This window comes from Mustelus asterias, chromosome 28 (assembly GCF_964213995.1).
Source record: "Mustelus asterias chromosome 28, sMusAst1.hap1.1, whole genome shotgun sequence".
NCBI classification, from domain to species: domain Eukaryota; kingdom Metazoa; phylum Chordata; class Chondrichthyes; order Carcharhiniformes; family Triakidae; genus Mustelus; species Mustelus asterias.
The window spans coordinates 21,861,444-21,877,775 of record NC_135828.1 but is presented as its reverse complement, the minus strand read 5'-3'; the positions used below and the strand labels follow the sequence as shown (position 1 = coordinate 21,877,775).

Genomic DNA, 16,332 nt, shown 5'->3' with positions numbered 1-16,332 from the left:
TCAGTTCAGAGAAAATCCCAAATTAAAGATAATAATTCACTGGTTGGGTCGACATTTACTGCCCATCACTGACTGTCCGTCACTAACTGCCCTTGAACTGAGATCAACCACATTGCTGTGGCTCTGGAGTCACACGTAGGCCAGACCAGGTAAGGACGGCAGATTTCCTTCCCTAATGGGACATCAGTGAACCAGATGGGTTTTTATGATAATCGTGATCACCATTCAACTTTTTAATTCCAGATTTTTATCGAATTCGAATTTCACCATCAGCTGTGGTGGGATTCGAACCCTGGTCCCCCGGATCTCTGGATTACTAGTCCGGTGACAATAAAGGTTTGCTGCCACCTCCTCTTTTGACCTGTACTTGAGCCTGACAAGGGATTGGGAAGGACACAGGGAAAATCCTGCCCCGGGAGAGAGAGGGGAGAGACGGAGAGAGAGAGAGAGCAGAGGAGAGGATATGGAGACTTTATCCCATAATTGTGACTGTAATAAGTCTTCGGAGGCAGAAGTCCCTTCACCAAAATCCCTTTATTTACAACTCTAACAGCAGTACACAGAGTGCTCGCAGTCAGCAGTCTACCTTCGAGAGCGCCAGAGGAACTGACACTCCTGGTTACATACAAGGAAAAGACTCCCTGATTGGCCCATCGATTGACTCCTTAATCAGGGACATCTTTTGTTGTCCAACCAAATAAACAAAATCAACTTAACTCAGGGACAACTCAAAAGGGGCAGCTCCCTAAAAGGAGGGGAACCGCCGGGAACAAAAGACAAAGTGGAAAGGAAACTTAAAACATCAAATTAAAATGTGATTAAAGGGGTCAATAATGCACCCCAGTCCCTGCGGTGCCCAGCGGGCATGGAAGGCATCAACAGTGCCCTCGGACACCGCATGCTCCCCCTCCAGGTATACCCGGCTGCGAATGTAGCCGCGATAGAGGGGCAGACAGTCGGGTTGGACGACCCCCTCGATCGCCCAATGCTTGGATCTGGAGCTCCAATAGGCTCATACTCCAATAGGCCAACCTCAATGGCCCGATTGAAGTCATAGCAGCGACCAAATAATTCCAGGATCCAGAGGTGTTAAGCAGGAGGACCAATCAGAGGCCTTCCAGATCGAAAGCAGTATTGGGGTACCAAACCTCCATGGCAGCAAAGTCAAAATGAAGGGGGTTTATTCAAACATGAGCTGGGGACCGGAGTGACTGGAGGGGAAATGTCTCTGCTTCGCCGGGAATCAGGTTATTTTTCAATGGGAGGAGGGAATGGGGGCATGGGGAAGTACTTGCAGTGAATGTGAACAGGATTATCTCAGTGAGGTTGGATCCAGCTTTGAACTCAAACTCAGCAGATCTACACAATTGGAAGAGTCAGACCAGAAAGTGTATCTCAATCCCCCAAAACAGTTCTAATGATAGGCTGTGGAGAAGTACTGTCACACCGAGTGCTGTGTGAAATTATCTGATGCATTTGGGCTGATTGGTTGCTGTCGAGTGTGTATTTAATGACTCCACTTTCTGCCAACAGGTATGGTCTTGCCCTGGCAAATGGCCACGTCTGCCCATTATACAACTGGTACGTTGCCACCTTTTAATGTTCAAATGAAGGCAGAGTGAATGTAGCTTGAATTAACCATGGCCACCCCACGCCAACTGCGGTCGCTCGCCACGAGGGAGGGGCATGACTCCCTCTCACAACTGCCCCATGCCCCCCCGTTTGCCCCGTTGGTGAAACCTGTTCCTGGGGTAAGGCTGGCACCTGAATGTCGCTGCATCCATCGAGCCCTGAGCCCCTGTCACTGCGGTTACGAGACGATGCGGCACACGCAATAGTCTAAGCTTTCCAGTCTTGTCCGCTGCAGGAATGGTCATGGGTGGGATGGGAAATTCGACATTCCCGCAAAAGGTCCGTCAACTTGGGGCAGGAATTTCGCAGCGGGAATGGAAAATGAATGAGTTGGATTGCGGCATGTCAGGATGCTCGGGGTGTGGGGAGGGGGGGGTGGGGGTGGGGGGAGGAGATGGGGGAGGGGGTTTGGTACAAAGGGAAGAACGTGATGCTTCAGTTGGACAGAGCCTGGGCCGGACCACATCTGGAGCAAGGCCTTCAGTGCTGAGTTCCACTCCTTCAGGAATGGAGGAATAGCGACCAAAATCTTCCCATCTCGCTCGCGGTTGAGATTTTCCGGTGCCCGCTAAGAGTTAACGGAATTTTGCCTGGAACGTCAAATTTTCCATTCCCGCTGGCGACAGATCCCACCACAGACGAGCCCGAAGAATCCCAGACATAGGGCGGAATTTTCCCATCCTGCCCGCCACAGGAATTGTAACGGGCGGGACACAGATTGTGCAAAGGTCCGTTGACCTCGGGTGGGATTTTCCAGCTTTGGGGCGAGCGCGGCTGGAAAATCCTAAGCATTGGCTTTGAGGAAGCGCACAGTAGAAGTTTAATTTGTAAGGACGCTTGGTCTAAATTTGGTCTGTATTCTCCTGAGAGTGATCCAATCAAGGTTCTCACATTGAGAGAGGTGGAGAAATTATCCTCTCCAGTAAGAGGGGGAAGGACCATAAGAGAGGAGATAGGCCATTCAGAAGGAAAATCCGGAAACACCTACTATCAGGCTGTAGAGTGGAATTCTGGAACCCTAACTCCCTAAAGACTGGAGATGCTGGGAATAGTGAAACTTTGAAAACTGAGGCGGTGTTTGGAGTGTAAGGATATGAAGGGTTATGATGGTAGACAGGGTAATGGAGATGAGGTGTAGGCCAGGCTTGGCCTAACCAACTGGGGAACAGGCCCCAGGAGCTCAAGGGGTCTATTCCATCTCCGAGTGTTCCTCGGCAGTGAGACGGAATGGACGGAGATTGGAGGGGGCTAACGGCACCGTTATCACTCTGGGTTCGTGCCGAGCTGTTTGAAAGCTGAGCTGTCTAAATGTGCACTCTTGCCATAGAGGAGGGAGAGAGAGTTTGATCTGAAACTTCCCCTGTGTGTGTAAATTATTGATACCTGGCCCTTCTCTCCCCTCCCCATCCCACAGGGTGTACAATCGATCCTGTTCTGCTGATGCCTCTGTGAGATGTTGTGCCATTCAAAACATGCCCTTTGTAAGGTAAGCAATGGCCTCCTGTGTGGTCTCCGTGCCGTGGCGTCCGGTTTAACTGTCGTACATCGATAAAATACCCTTGCAACGTCCGCACCACAGCTGGGGCGATGCGATAGGGGGCATTTAAAATTAGCAAGGAATGCGACAGAACAGAATCACGCTTCTTCCAGAGATCCGTGCATCTAGAATGAGATAACGATCAAATATTCTGTCCTGAGGATTGATAGCAGCTAAATCTTCCTACACAGAGAGCTGTAGAGTTAATGATCAAAGGGTTGAAAAGTGTCCGTGCTCTGGGAACTAGTCCTGAAAATAATTAAATAAATTAGTGCACAAACAAGCTCCCTTACCCTCAGCCTGCTCCTGTGGTCCTCTCAAGTACCACTTTTATCAGGCGCTAATTGGACTACTAAGGCCCCAATATGTCAGGCAGGAATGTGTGCACACATTTTTGGCTTTGCGTTATATTGGGTGTGGAGAAACTTGAGGAAACCTTTCCCAGCACTTGAAGCAAGCTTTAGGCACTTTGCACGTGTATATGCGATGCCTCTTTAGGATTGGTTTATCCCGAGACAGGTATTATCTTGGGGGCCTTAGACCTGACCATCTGGCCATGGGCAATGCACTCGGCCATCCCTCATCCCTGGCACGCGCCCAACAAGTCAATTCTGGGCCCCTGTCCACGTTTGGAATAGTTTGATGATGGTCGGAGCAGAGAATAAAAGGGGATCTGGGAACAGGGTGGGGGGTGGACTTGGGATTAGTTGTACAAAGTGTGATCATAGCGAGCTAGGGTTTCAGATTTAAGCCCCTCTCCGGCCATTCATGGGGGAATTAAAACTCCCTCTCCCTCTCCTGACCCCCTCATGACCTCTACAAGTTGAATCACTGAAACCTTTCTCTAGTTGGCTACCTGATTCGCCCCTCAGTCATACAAACCTCCATAGAGTGAACTGATTTCAGCCACACTCAGGCGGAGGGTTGAATAGTGGACGGGGAGGGGAACACAGGCCGGCTCTGTTTCTGGATCCTGAACCCACCCAAGAGGGGCAACAGTCCCTTATTTGAGACTTTCACAGGGCTGTCCCTTTAATCCGGCATGGAAATATGCTCACAGGGAGGGCCTCCAGGCTTCCCTGTGACTCTAGGCCTGCCTGTAACTTTAGGCCTGCCTGGGCCTCTGGGCCTGCCTGGGCCTCTGGGCCTGCCTGGGACTCTAGGCCTGTCTAGGCCCCTAGGCCTGCCTGGGCCTCTCGGCCTGCCTGGGGCTCTAGGCCTGCCTGGGACTCTAGGCCTGCCTGGGCCTCTAGGTCTGCCTGTGACTCTAGGCCTGCCTGGGACTCTAGGCCTCCCTGGATTTCTAGGCATGCCTGGGACTCTAGGACTGTCTGGGCCTTTAGGCCTGTCTGAGCCTCTAGGCCTGTCTGGGCTTGAGGCCTGTCTGGGCCTTTAGGCCTGCCTGGATTTCTGGGCCTCTTTGGGAATCTGGGTCCTCTGGCCTAAACATTGTAATTGCCTGGGGCTGAACTGGAAAATTTCAGTCCTCCTTTAATTGGCCCCAGTTGGACTCTTAGTGAGCCTGATTGGCTCATGCTGTAGGCATGAAATTAGGCCTTTTGACCCCTGGCACCGATCCGAACTCCACAAGAATATCCGGGAAGCGGGATGGAGCTGGGGAACTGGCACACAGACCAGCGCGGCTGTTAGCTCCTGCCCACTTCCGACCCCGGCCTTAGTGAGGGCTGAAAGACCATCCCTAGCGGAGGGTAAAACGGCCTCACTCACTCAGGGACTGCTGTGCACATTAACCCTTCACACGCCTATAACATCACAGCATCTTCGAAGTGTACTGCATTGTACTAGTGGAGGGGTATTGAGGTTTCCAGGTGATGGAGGTATATTGCAGTTGGATGTACCTAGCCAGGCCTGACGGAATATTCCTTTGAAACAATGCGTGAGTTTTTATACCAGGAGTTGAATACAGGAGTTGAGACGTCTTGTTGAAGTTGTACAAGACATTAGTAAGGCCACACTTGGAATACTGTGTACAGTTCTGGTCACCCTATTATAGAAAGGATATTATTAAACTAGAAAGAGTGCAGAAAAGATTTACTAGGGTGCTACTGGGACTTAATGGTTTGAGTTATAAGGAGAGGCTGGATAGACTGGGACTTTTTTCCCTGGAGTGTAGGAGGCTGAGGGGTGATCTTATAGAGGTCTATAAGTTAATAAGGGGCACAGATCAGCAAGATACTCAACATCTTTTCCCAAAGGTAGGGGAGTCTAAAACTAGAGGGCATAGGTTTAAGGTGAGAGGGGGGAGATATACTAACGGGTCCAGAGGGGCAACTTTTTCACTCAGAGGGTGATGAGTGTCTGGAACGAGCTGCCAGAGGTAGTAGTAGAGGCGGGTACAATTTTAAAAAGCGTTTAGACAGTTACATGGGTAAGATGGGTATAGAGGGATACAGGGCAAATGCGGGCAATTGGGACTAGCTTAGGGGTTTTAAAAAAAGGGCAGCATGGACAAGTTGGGCCGAAGGGCCTGTTTCCATGCTGTAAACCTTTATGACTCAACGACCAATCAGTTCATCAATCTTACAGATGACTGATGATGCAATGGATCGGTTGGACTGCCCACCTTACGACCAACAGATCAGTCTCAACTCGGGTGATGCCCCCAGTCCGAGTTGGATCTATTCTGGATTGTGTTGCAAAATCTAATCTGAATGGTAATATTACATGGACTATTCATCCAGAGGCCCAGACTAACGCTCTGAGGGGGGGTCTGAGTTCAATTCCCACCACAACAACTGGTGAGATTTACCTCCGATTAATCATTGAAAAACTGGTTTTAGTAATGGTGACTACAAAATTGTCATTAAAAAAAAAACCCATCTCGTTCACTTTAGGGAAGGAAATCTGCCGTCCTTACCCGGTCTGGCCTACATGTGACTCCAGGGCCACAGCAATGTGGTTGACTCTCAACTGTCCTCTGAAATGTCCCAGCAAACCACTCAGTTCAGTTCAGGGATGGGCAACAAATGTGGGCCTTGCCAGCGACACCCGCATCCTGTAAAAAGAATAAAGAAAAAATAAATAGTCAACACTGATATAAAGCAGGTGGGGCCTGGTGCCTCAGGCAGCAGAGTTACAGCAACATAGTTTACTCATGTATAATGATGTGTGTAATGCAAGACTAGGTTGAGTGGCTGTGGTTTTTATGCGAACCTTTTTTTCTTGGAAATAGTTGTGGGCCGTGTTTTCCAAATGACAATATCCCAGGTGATTGTGTCCGGAAGTTTCCCCCGGCGCCAATGTGAGGCTGATAGGCCTGTGCCTCGGGGGTTGAACCTCTGCCCAGTTTGAAACAGAGGTGTCACATTTGTAATTCTCCATTTGGTTTTAGTCTCTAATTAATCCTCACACTCTCCCTTTGTCCCTCATAAGAAGGATATCAGAGGTAGGTTCTTTACGCAGAGAGTGGTTGGGGTGTGGAATGGACTGCCTGCAGTGATAGTGGAGTCAGACACTTTAGGAACATTTAAGCAGTTATTGGATAGGCACATGGAGCACACCAGGATGATAGGGAGTGGGATAGCTTGATCTTGGTTTCAGATAAAGCTCGGCACAACATCGTGGGCCGAAGGGCCCGTTCTGTGCTGTACTGTTCTATGTTCTATTCCCTATTTTAGATCTCCCCTGATAATCTCGGCCTACGGGACAATGTAAAGGCAGTGAGACTATTAAGAGCATAAGATAGGAACAGATTAAACAGGAGCAAGAATAGGCTACACAGTTCCTTGAACTAGCCCATCATTCGCTAAGATCACTGAATTGTTGTGGCACAGAGGGAGACCATTTGGCCCATCGCGTCCGTACTGGGCTCTCCAAATGAGCATCATGACTTAGTCTCCTGCCTTTCCCCCACACATTGTTTCTATTCAAATAATCACCCAATGCCCTTTTGAATGCCTTGATCGAACCTGCCTCCACCACACTTCCAGGCAGCACATCCCAGACCCCAACCACTCGCTGCGTGACTAAGGTTTTCCTTGCATCGCATTCACTTCGTTTCTAAATCACTTGAAATCTGTGTCCTCTCATTCTCGATCCTGTTACAAGTGGGAACCGTTTCTACTCTGTCCAGCCCCCCTCATGATTTTGAACATCTTGACCAAATTTGCCCGTAGCTTTCTCTCCAAGGAGAACAGTCCCAACCTCTCCAACATGGCCGATCGATCTCAGCCGCACCCTCTTCCCATAGCCCTCCCACAATCCCATGAGAGATCAAAGATCAGTGCATCTCACTGCTCCTCAGATATTCTCAATGATGCAGCATCTGGGGGAGAGATTCACAGCCGTCCCAGTGAAGATATTTCCCTTACCTCCATCCTAAACCTGGCCAATGACCCTCCCCGCTTCCACCGACAATTCAATATTGGTTTCATTTCTGTCTGTGGGATCTTGCTGTGTTCAAGCCTGCTTGACGACAGTACAAAAATAAGTTACATAGAACAGAATCCCTACTGTTCAGAAGGAGGCCATTCGGCCCATCGAGCCCGTACCGACTACAATCCCACCCAGGCCCTATTCCCGTAACCCTGCATATTTACCCTGCTGGTCCTCTGACACTAAGGGGCAATTCAGCATGGCCAATCAACCTAACCTGCACATCTTTGGAGTGTGGGAGGAAACCGGAGCACCCGAAGGAAACCCACGCAGACACGCGGAGAATGTGCAAACTCCACACAGACAGCGACCCAAGCCGGGAATCGAACCTGGTCCCTGGCGCTGTGAGGTAGCAGTGCTAACCACTGTGCCACCGTGCCGCCCTTTCCTATTGTTCAATCTTGGCACTGTTTAATGAAACGACACTGCTCCCACATCAGTATCTCCTGCTTCATTGTAGCAGAACGTGTGGTGAGAGAGATTGTTGGCACAGTGATTCTTCCTGTCTGATATTAACAATTATTCTCTAATTATATTAGTCCCCCTTCTGCCCCTTCACTATTCAACTCTGCGTTCTTGTAAATCAACCCTTCAGTTCTTGTTTCCACCTCATCGCCGCCTGGCACGCTCTGGAACAAGCTACTTACACCCAATCGCAACGTTCAACAGCCTTCGTCAACTCACAGCTATAGCCCCGAGATTTCGATGGTCTGCCGACCTCTTCCATAACTGTGTTCCCCTGTGGCTGAGTTTTCCTGTGATTGCACTATCGGGTGGCACGGTGGCACAGTGGGTTAGTACCGCTGCCTCACAGTGCCAGGGACCCGGGTTCAATTCCCAGCTTGGGTCACTGTCTGTGTGGGTTCTACCCGTGTCTGCGTGGGTTTCCTCCGGGTGCTCCAGTTTCCTCCCACAGTCCAAAGACGTGCGGGTTAGGTGGATTGGCCGTGCTAAATTGCCTCTTAGAGTCAGGGGGACTAGCTAGGGTAAGTGCATGGGGTTATGGGGATAGGGCCTGGGTGGGATTGTGGTCAGTGCAGACTTGATGGGCCGAATAGCCTCCTTCTGCACTGTAGGGATTCTATGATTCTATTCTGTAACAGCTCTCTACCATAACTGAGTTATTTTATGAATGTGTCCTGCTGCAAATGCATTGTCCTATCTCGCTCAAGGAGTGGTGAGAATGGGGAACTGGATAGCACAGGGGAATGGGGTTAAGGTGATTAGCATAGAGGTATTTAAGGGTAAATTTTCAAGCTTACGAGAGAGGGGAAAAAAGGATTGCAATTGGAACAGAACCTTGGTTAGAGCACATTGTGAACAGAATACAGCGCTGGTTGTAAAAGGGACAGAGCTCGAGGGAAGAAGATGCAGCAAAGATATTCTAGAATGATGCCAGAGCAGAGAGATTCAGCACAGATTGAACAGGCTGGCTAGCTTTTCTCCAGCAGAGAGAAGGCTTGATAGAAGTCTTTTAAGGCAGCACAGTGGCAGAATTGTTAGCACTGTTGCCTCACAGCGCCAGGGACCCAGATTCAATTCCCAACTTGGGTGACTGTCTGTGTGGAGTTTGCACGTTCTCCCTGTGTCTGCGTGGGTTTCCTCCGGGTGCTCCGGTTTCCTCCCACAGTCCAGGTTCGGTGGATTGGCCATGCTAAATTGCCCCTTAGTGTCCAAATATGTGTGGGTTAGGTGGATTAGCCATGCTAAATTGCCCCTTAGTGTCCAAAAATGTGTGGGTTAGGTGGATTAGCCATGCTAAATTGCCCCTTAGTGTCCAAAGATGTGCAGGTTAGGTGGATTGGCCATGCTAAATTGCCCCTTAGTGTCCAAAGATGTGCAGGTTAGGTGGATTGGCCATGGTAAATTGCCGCTTAGTGTCCAAAAATGTGTGGGTTAGGTGGATTAGCCAGGGTAAATTGCCCCTTAGTGTCCAAAGATGTGCAGGTTAGGTGGATTGGCCATGGCAAATGAGCGGGATTATGGGGACAGGATAGAGGGGACGGCCTGGGTGGGATTCTCTTTCACAGAGTGGGTGCAGACTCGATGGGCCGAATGGTCTCCTTCTGCACCTTTGGAGTTCTATTAATACCTCATTATTATTTCCCCTATCGTATCAATTGTCATGAGTGTTTGAAATTTGATATTCTTGTGCTTGTCCTGATGGCTGCAAGATTAAGTACTTCTGCCACATTTTTAGCAATTCTATCTTGTCAAACAATTATAAGAGGTGATTGCACAAGAGAGTGTCCTGACGTGAGTGTGATTTTTTTTCCCCCTGGGGAACATTGGTAACAGAAGACTAAATAAACCTCTGTAAGAGTTAGTAGGTGTTAAGGATCTCGGATACTCTGTCTGAATGGTCTACATCTCATCTATAGTTGTACTGATACTTGCATCTTATCTGTGTGACTCTTGTGTCTATGCTAACCAGCAGACAATGGCTCCATACTCATTCTTGACTACTTATTTCAGTACCAGTGGGATGAACCTCCCTGAAAGCTCCCTCTACAGTGCGGTGCTTAACGCAGTGTCTGTTTTATGTAAGTATTACACAGCGGTAATACTGTGCAAACAAAATTCATCCATCCACCAGGGTACTGAATGGAATTTTTATGTGGGAGATTTGAATTTGCTTTGACGGAGTTATGGGTTTGTGCGGTTGGAGACAGAATGATCACAGTGGACTGTAGAAGCTGAGTAACTGCTGATGTTAGATGCAAGAGTATTCCAAAACCCATAGGATAACTTGGAACGCCGGTTCTTAATCGTTAATTTGGTATGATGTGCAGAAAGATATGCAAACTGGTGAGGAAAAGATTCAGTCTTGTTGTAATTGTTCAAATTAAGGAGTGTTTATTCAACTGTAGAGCACGCAACAAGAAAGGCCACAATATAGAAACAAAGGGTGGCACGGTGGCACAGTGATTAGCACCGCTGCCTCACAGCGGCCAGGGACCCGGGTTCGATTCCCGGCTTGGGTCACTGTCTGTGCAGAGTCTGCACGTTCTCCCCGTGTCTGCGTGGGTTCCCTCCAGGTGCTCCTGTTTCCTCCCACAGTCCAGGAGTGCAAACTCCACACACTCGCCTGAGGCCAAACAAGCATCTTGGCTTAGTGCCATTCCCCTGCCTCCTGCCCCCCGCTCCCCCCCCCCCCGCCCTGCCCCCGCCCCCCTGCACATTGTTTCTATTCAAATAATCACCCAATGCCCTCTTGGATGCCTCAATTGAACCTGCCGCCACCACACTTCCAGGCAGCGCCTTCCAGACCCCAACCACTCGCTGTGTGAAATTTTTTTATCTCGCAATCACATTTGCTCCTTTTGCAAATCACCTTAAATCTGTGCCCTCTCGTTCTCGATCCATTTACCAGAGGGAACAGTTTCTCCCTCTCTACTCTGTCCAGCCCCATCATGATTTTGAACATCTACAAAGAACAAAGAACAGTACAGCACAGGAAACAGGCCCTTCGGCCCTCCAAGCCTGTGCTGCTCCTTGGTCCAACTAGACCATTCGTTTGTATCCCTCCATTCCCAGGCTGCTCATGTGACCATCCAGGTAAGTCTTAAACGATGCCAGCGTGTCTGCCTCCACCACCCTACTTGGCAGCGCATTCCAGGCCCCCACCACTCTCTGTGTAAAAAAACGTCCCTCTGATATCTGAGTTATACCTCGCCCCTCTCACCTTGAGCCCGTGACCCCTCGTGATCGTCACCTCCGACCTGGGAAAAAGCTTCCCACTGTTCACCCTATCTATACCCTTCATAATCTTGTACACCTATATTAGATCTCCCCTCATTCTCCGTCTTTCCAGTGAGAACAACCCCAGTTTACCCAATCTCTCCTCATAGCTAAGACCCTCCATACCAGGCAACATCCTGGTAAACCTTCTCTGCACTCTCTCTAAAGCCTCCACATCCTTCTGGTAGTGCGGCGACCATAACTGGACGCAGTACTCCAAATGTGGCCTAACCAGCGTTCTATACAGCTGCATCATCAGACTCCAGCTTTTATACTCTATACCCCGTCCTATAAAGGCAAGCATACCATATGCCTTCTTCACTACCTTCTCCATCAAATTTCCTCTTCGCCTTCTTCTCTCCAAGGAAAACAGTCCCAATCTCTCCAATCTATCTAGGGCGGCACAGTAGCACAGTGGTTAGCACTGCTGCTTCACAGCTCCAGGGATCTAGGTTCGATTCCCGACTCGGGTCACTGTCTGTGTGGAGTTTGCACATTCTCCTCGTGTCTGCGTGGGTTTCCTCCGGGTGCTCCGGTTTCCTCCCACAGTCCAAAGATGTGCGGGTTAGGTTGATTGGACATGCTAAAATTGCCCCTTAGTGTCCTGAGATGCGTAGGTTAGAGGAATTAGCGGGTAAAATATGTAGGGATATGGGAGTGGCGCCTGGGTGGGATGTGGTCGGTGCAGACTCGATGGGCTGAATGGCCCCTTTCTGCACTGTAGGGTTTCTTTCTTTCTTTCTAAATGAACTGAAGTTTCCCGTCCCTGGAACCATTCCTGTAAACCTCTTCCACACTCTTCAATGTGTTCACATCCTTCCTATAGTGTGGCACCCAGAACTGTGCACAGTGGCACAGTGGTTAGCACTGCTGCCTCACAGCGCCAGGGACCCGGGTTCGATTCCTGGCTCGGGTGCGGAGTCCACACGTTCTCCCCGTGTCTGCGTGGGTTTCCTTCGGGTGCTCCGGTTTCCTCCCACAGTCCGAAAGACGTGCTGGTTAGGTGAATTGGGCCATGCTAAATTCTCCCTCAGTGTACCCGGACAGGTGCCGGAGTGTGGCGACTAGGGGATTTTCACAGTAACTTCATTGCGTTGTTAATGTACGCCTTACTTGTGACACTAAGAATTAAACTTAAAAAATGATATTCCAGCTGAGGTCTAACTGGTGTCTTCTATAAGTCCAGCATAACCTCCTTGCTCCTGTACTCTATGTCCCTATCAATAAAGTAAGAGTTTTAACAACACCAGGTTAAAGTCCAACAGGTTTATTTGGTAGCAAATACCATTAGCTTTCGGAGCGCTGCTCCTTCGTCAGATGGAGTGGAAATGTGCTCTCAAACAGGGCACAGAGACACAGAAATCAAGTTACAGAATACTGATTAGAATCGCTGAGCAGAAACTGATGGCCAAGTTCCGCACACATGAGGATGGCCTAAACCGGGATGTTGGATTTATGTCACATTATCAGTAACCCCCACAGCTTGCCTCCTGGACTTGCAGGCTGTCATGTCTGGAGACAATACACATCTCTTTAACCTGTGCTTAATGCTCCCTCCACTCACATTGTCTGTATCTTTAAGACCTGGCTGGCTGTAGGGATTTGCATTCTAATCAGTATTCTGTAACTTGATTTTGTGTCTCTGCCCTGTTTGAGAGCAGATTTCCACTCCATCTGACGAAGGAGCAGCGCTCCGAAAGCTAATGGTATTTGCTACCAAATAAACCTGTTGGACTTTAACCTGGTGTTGTTAAAACTCTTACTGTGTTTACCCCAGTCCAACGCCGGCATCTCCACATCATGCCTATCAATAAAGCCCAGAATACAATGTTTATTGACAGCTCTCTCCACCTGTCCTGTCACTTTCATTGATCTATGCACATATATACCCTGGTCCCTCTGCTCCTGCACCCATTTAAGAATTTTACCCTGTATTATATACTGGGTGGAATTCTCCCAAAATAATTCTAAGTGTCGAATTTGTGTAAAAACGGGAGTAAATCAAGCTGGTTTTTTCAGTGGGATTTTCAGAATGAATCTCCCACACTCTGTGCGCTGCAGAGTGCCTGAGTGTGAATCACGCTGAAAATCAGTGGTGGGGGCCTATTCCCCTGGAGAGGCCGGCAGCACAGCGCTGAGTGGGCCACGGAGCATGCACCGATCTGTCAGCGCCGAGATCAGCGCATGTATAGTAGCCCCGCACTGCCAGCTGACCAGCCCCGCGACCCCTCACCCCCAGCCCACCTCCATCTCCCCAGCCCGCCTCCATCTCCCCCACCCCCCCTCCCCATGGCTGTGCCAATCTCCCAACCCTCTCCCCCAATCCCCCCGCATCCCCTCCCCCCCCAATCCCCCCGGCAGGTGGACCCCTTCCCCCCCCACCCCGATGGCCTGCCCCAATCGCTGGCCTCCCTCCCTCTGTCACTGATCCAAAGCGTAGAGTGGCAGCGGGACCCCCAATCCCATTGATTTGCCCCTCACAGGTCCCGCCCCTATCTGGCCCTGCCCCCTTGGCACTGTCTGATGCCTGGTGGGCAGTGCCAAGGTGCCCCGGGCATTGCCACTTTGCCCCTTGGGCAGTGCCAGAGGGCCAGGCTGGCAAGAGGCTGGGAGAATCGCCTCCCCATTGTCCCTGCATGTTCTTCATATCAAGGTTCGTTCCTCACTCTTACACTCCAATTCCTTTGCAACAAAACCCAGCGTACCGATTGCTTTCCTAATTGCTGGTCATCGCTACATCTGAACCTCTGTGATTCCGGGAAACTGGAATGGAAATTCACAACAGGGGGAGGTGATGGCCTAGTGGCATTATCGCTGGACTATTAATCCAGAACCTCAGCTAATGTTCTGGAAACCCGGGTTCGAATCCCGCCACGGCAGATGGTGGAATTTGAATTCAATAAAAAATATCTGGAATTAAGAATCTACTGATGACCATGAAACCATTGTCGGAAAACCCCATCTGGTTCACTAATGTCCCTGAGGGAAGGAAATCTGCCGTCCTTACCCGGTCTGGCCTACATGTGACTCCAGAGCCACAGCAATGTGGTTGACTCACAACCGGCCTCAGGCAACTGGGGATGGGCAATAAATGCTGGCCCAGCCAGCGACGCCCATGTCCCATGAATGAATTAAAAAAAGGATAGCACAATGTGGGGTTTGAACCCTTACTTTCTGGATCAGCAGCTCAGTCCTCCAACAACATAACACCCACACCGTCAGGCCTGCTACCCATGATGATGGCAGCTTTCGAACAATGGACCCACTTTGGGTCACATGACAGCAGGAATGAGAGTCTGGCTGGGGGGAGAGAAATCATAGAAACCCTACAGCACAGAAAGAGGCCATTCGGCCCATTGAGTCTGCACCGACCACAATTCCACCCAGGCCCTACCCCCATATCCCTACATATTGTACCCGCTAATCCCTCTAACCTACGCATCCCAGGACACTAAGGGGTAATTTAGCATGGCCAATCAACCTAACCCGCACATCTTTGGACTGTGGGAGGAAATTGGAGCACCCGGAGGAAACCCACGCAGACACGGGGAGAATGTGCAAACTCCACACAGACAGTGACCCAAGCCGGGAATCGAACCCGGGTCCCTGGAGCTGTGAAGCAGCAGTGCTAACCACTGTGCTACCGTGCTGCCCCTTTTGAGAGTTGAGGACACTGGCGCTATTTCCGCTGGGAAGATTGAGGGGAGATTTCATGGAGATTTCAAGAATTATGATGGAGGGTAAAGGAAAAAAAATCTTATTTCTTTCTGATTGGAAACTCAGTGATGTAAATTTGAAATAGAAGGGATGTTGGGAACACGGGACAGGAGTAGGCCATTCGGCCCGTCGTATCTGCTCCACTATTTGATTCGATCAAAACCCAGAGAAAATTCCTTTACGTTGAGCATTGTTACACGTAGAAAATCTATCGAGGTTACAGCAAGGAAACAGGCCATTCAGCCCAACCAGTTCATGTTGGCATCTACACTCCAAGCAAGTAAAGATTTAGCACTGCTGCCTCACAGCAAGAGGGACCTGGTTTCGAATCCCGGCTTGGGTCACTGTCTGTGTGGAGTCTGTACATTCTCCCTGTGGGTTTCCTCCGGGTGCTCCGGTTTCCTCCCACAGTCCGAAAGATGTGCGGGTTAGGGTGCATTGGCCGTGCTAAATTCTCCCTCAGTGTACCCGAACAGGAGTATGGCGACTAGGGGATTTTTCACAGTAACTTCATTGCAGTGTTAATGTAAGCCTACTTAGAATCATAGAATGATAGAATCCCTACAGTGCAGAAGGAGGCCATTCGGCCCCTCACGCCTGCACCGACCACAATCCCACCCAGGCCCTATCCCCATAACCTCATGCTAGTCCCTTTGACACGAAGGGGCAATTTAGCACGGCCAATCCACCTAACCCGCACATCTTTGGATTTGTGACAGTAATAAATAAACTTGACCTTACTTTACAATATTATTCTGATGCTTTGTCACATTTGGGGCAGTGAATCCGGGAAGGGACAATGGGTGAAGATATAGGGTGATTAGATTTCCCAGTATGGACTGATGGGCCCAACGTCCTCCTTCTGTGCTGTAAACCTCGATGGTTCCAACTGTGGTGAAATTGGGAAGGAGTACAGGAGAGGACAGTTGATAAATGGTGTGAATGGAGGGAGCGTAACCACTTCCCTGGTCTCCTTTTTCCAGTTGCTTTGGTGTGTATTTTTCGCCACGCTCAGATAGTGGATCGGAAAGTAGACGAGGTGTTGCTGAGCAAGGCCGCCATGATTATAGGCTTCTTTGGCTCCGCGGGAGGCTTCATCGCTGGAAACTGTAACGTAAGTGCTTGCGTCTTCGACAGGGTCACAATCACCTCGTCGTGGGAGGGGCGGCGAAAGCTCCATTCAAAATGGCCGCCTTGCCGAGGTGTAGCAGTGTGGACCCACCGCAAACAAATCAGCTTTCTCTTTGTTTCAATCGTTGATCGGCAGATTCAAAAACATTGTTACCAGCGCTTGGCTCCCTTGAGGGAAG

At 49.8% G+C, this 16,332-nt stretch overlaps 1 protein-coding gene across 1 annotated transcript in view; it reads left to right on the top strand.

Moving 5' to 3' along the window:
• Positions 1-16,332, top strand: part of LOC144480317 (transmembrane protein 150A) — a 57,781-nt gene that overhangs the window by 29,304 nt on the left and 12,145 nt on the right. The window contains exons 2-5 of the mRNA XM_078199674.1: positions 1,534-1,581; positions 3,047-3,118; positions 10,040-10,107; positions 16,006-16,136. Of these exons, the coding sequence (XP_078055800.1) occupies positions 1,534-1,581; positions 3,047-3,118; positions 10,040-10,107; positions 16,006-16,136 (319 nt within the window). The remainder of the gene's footprint in view (positions 1-1,533; positions 1,582-3,046; positions 3,119-10,039; positions 10,108-16,005; positions 16,137-16,332) is intronic.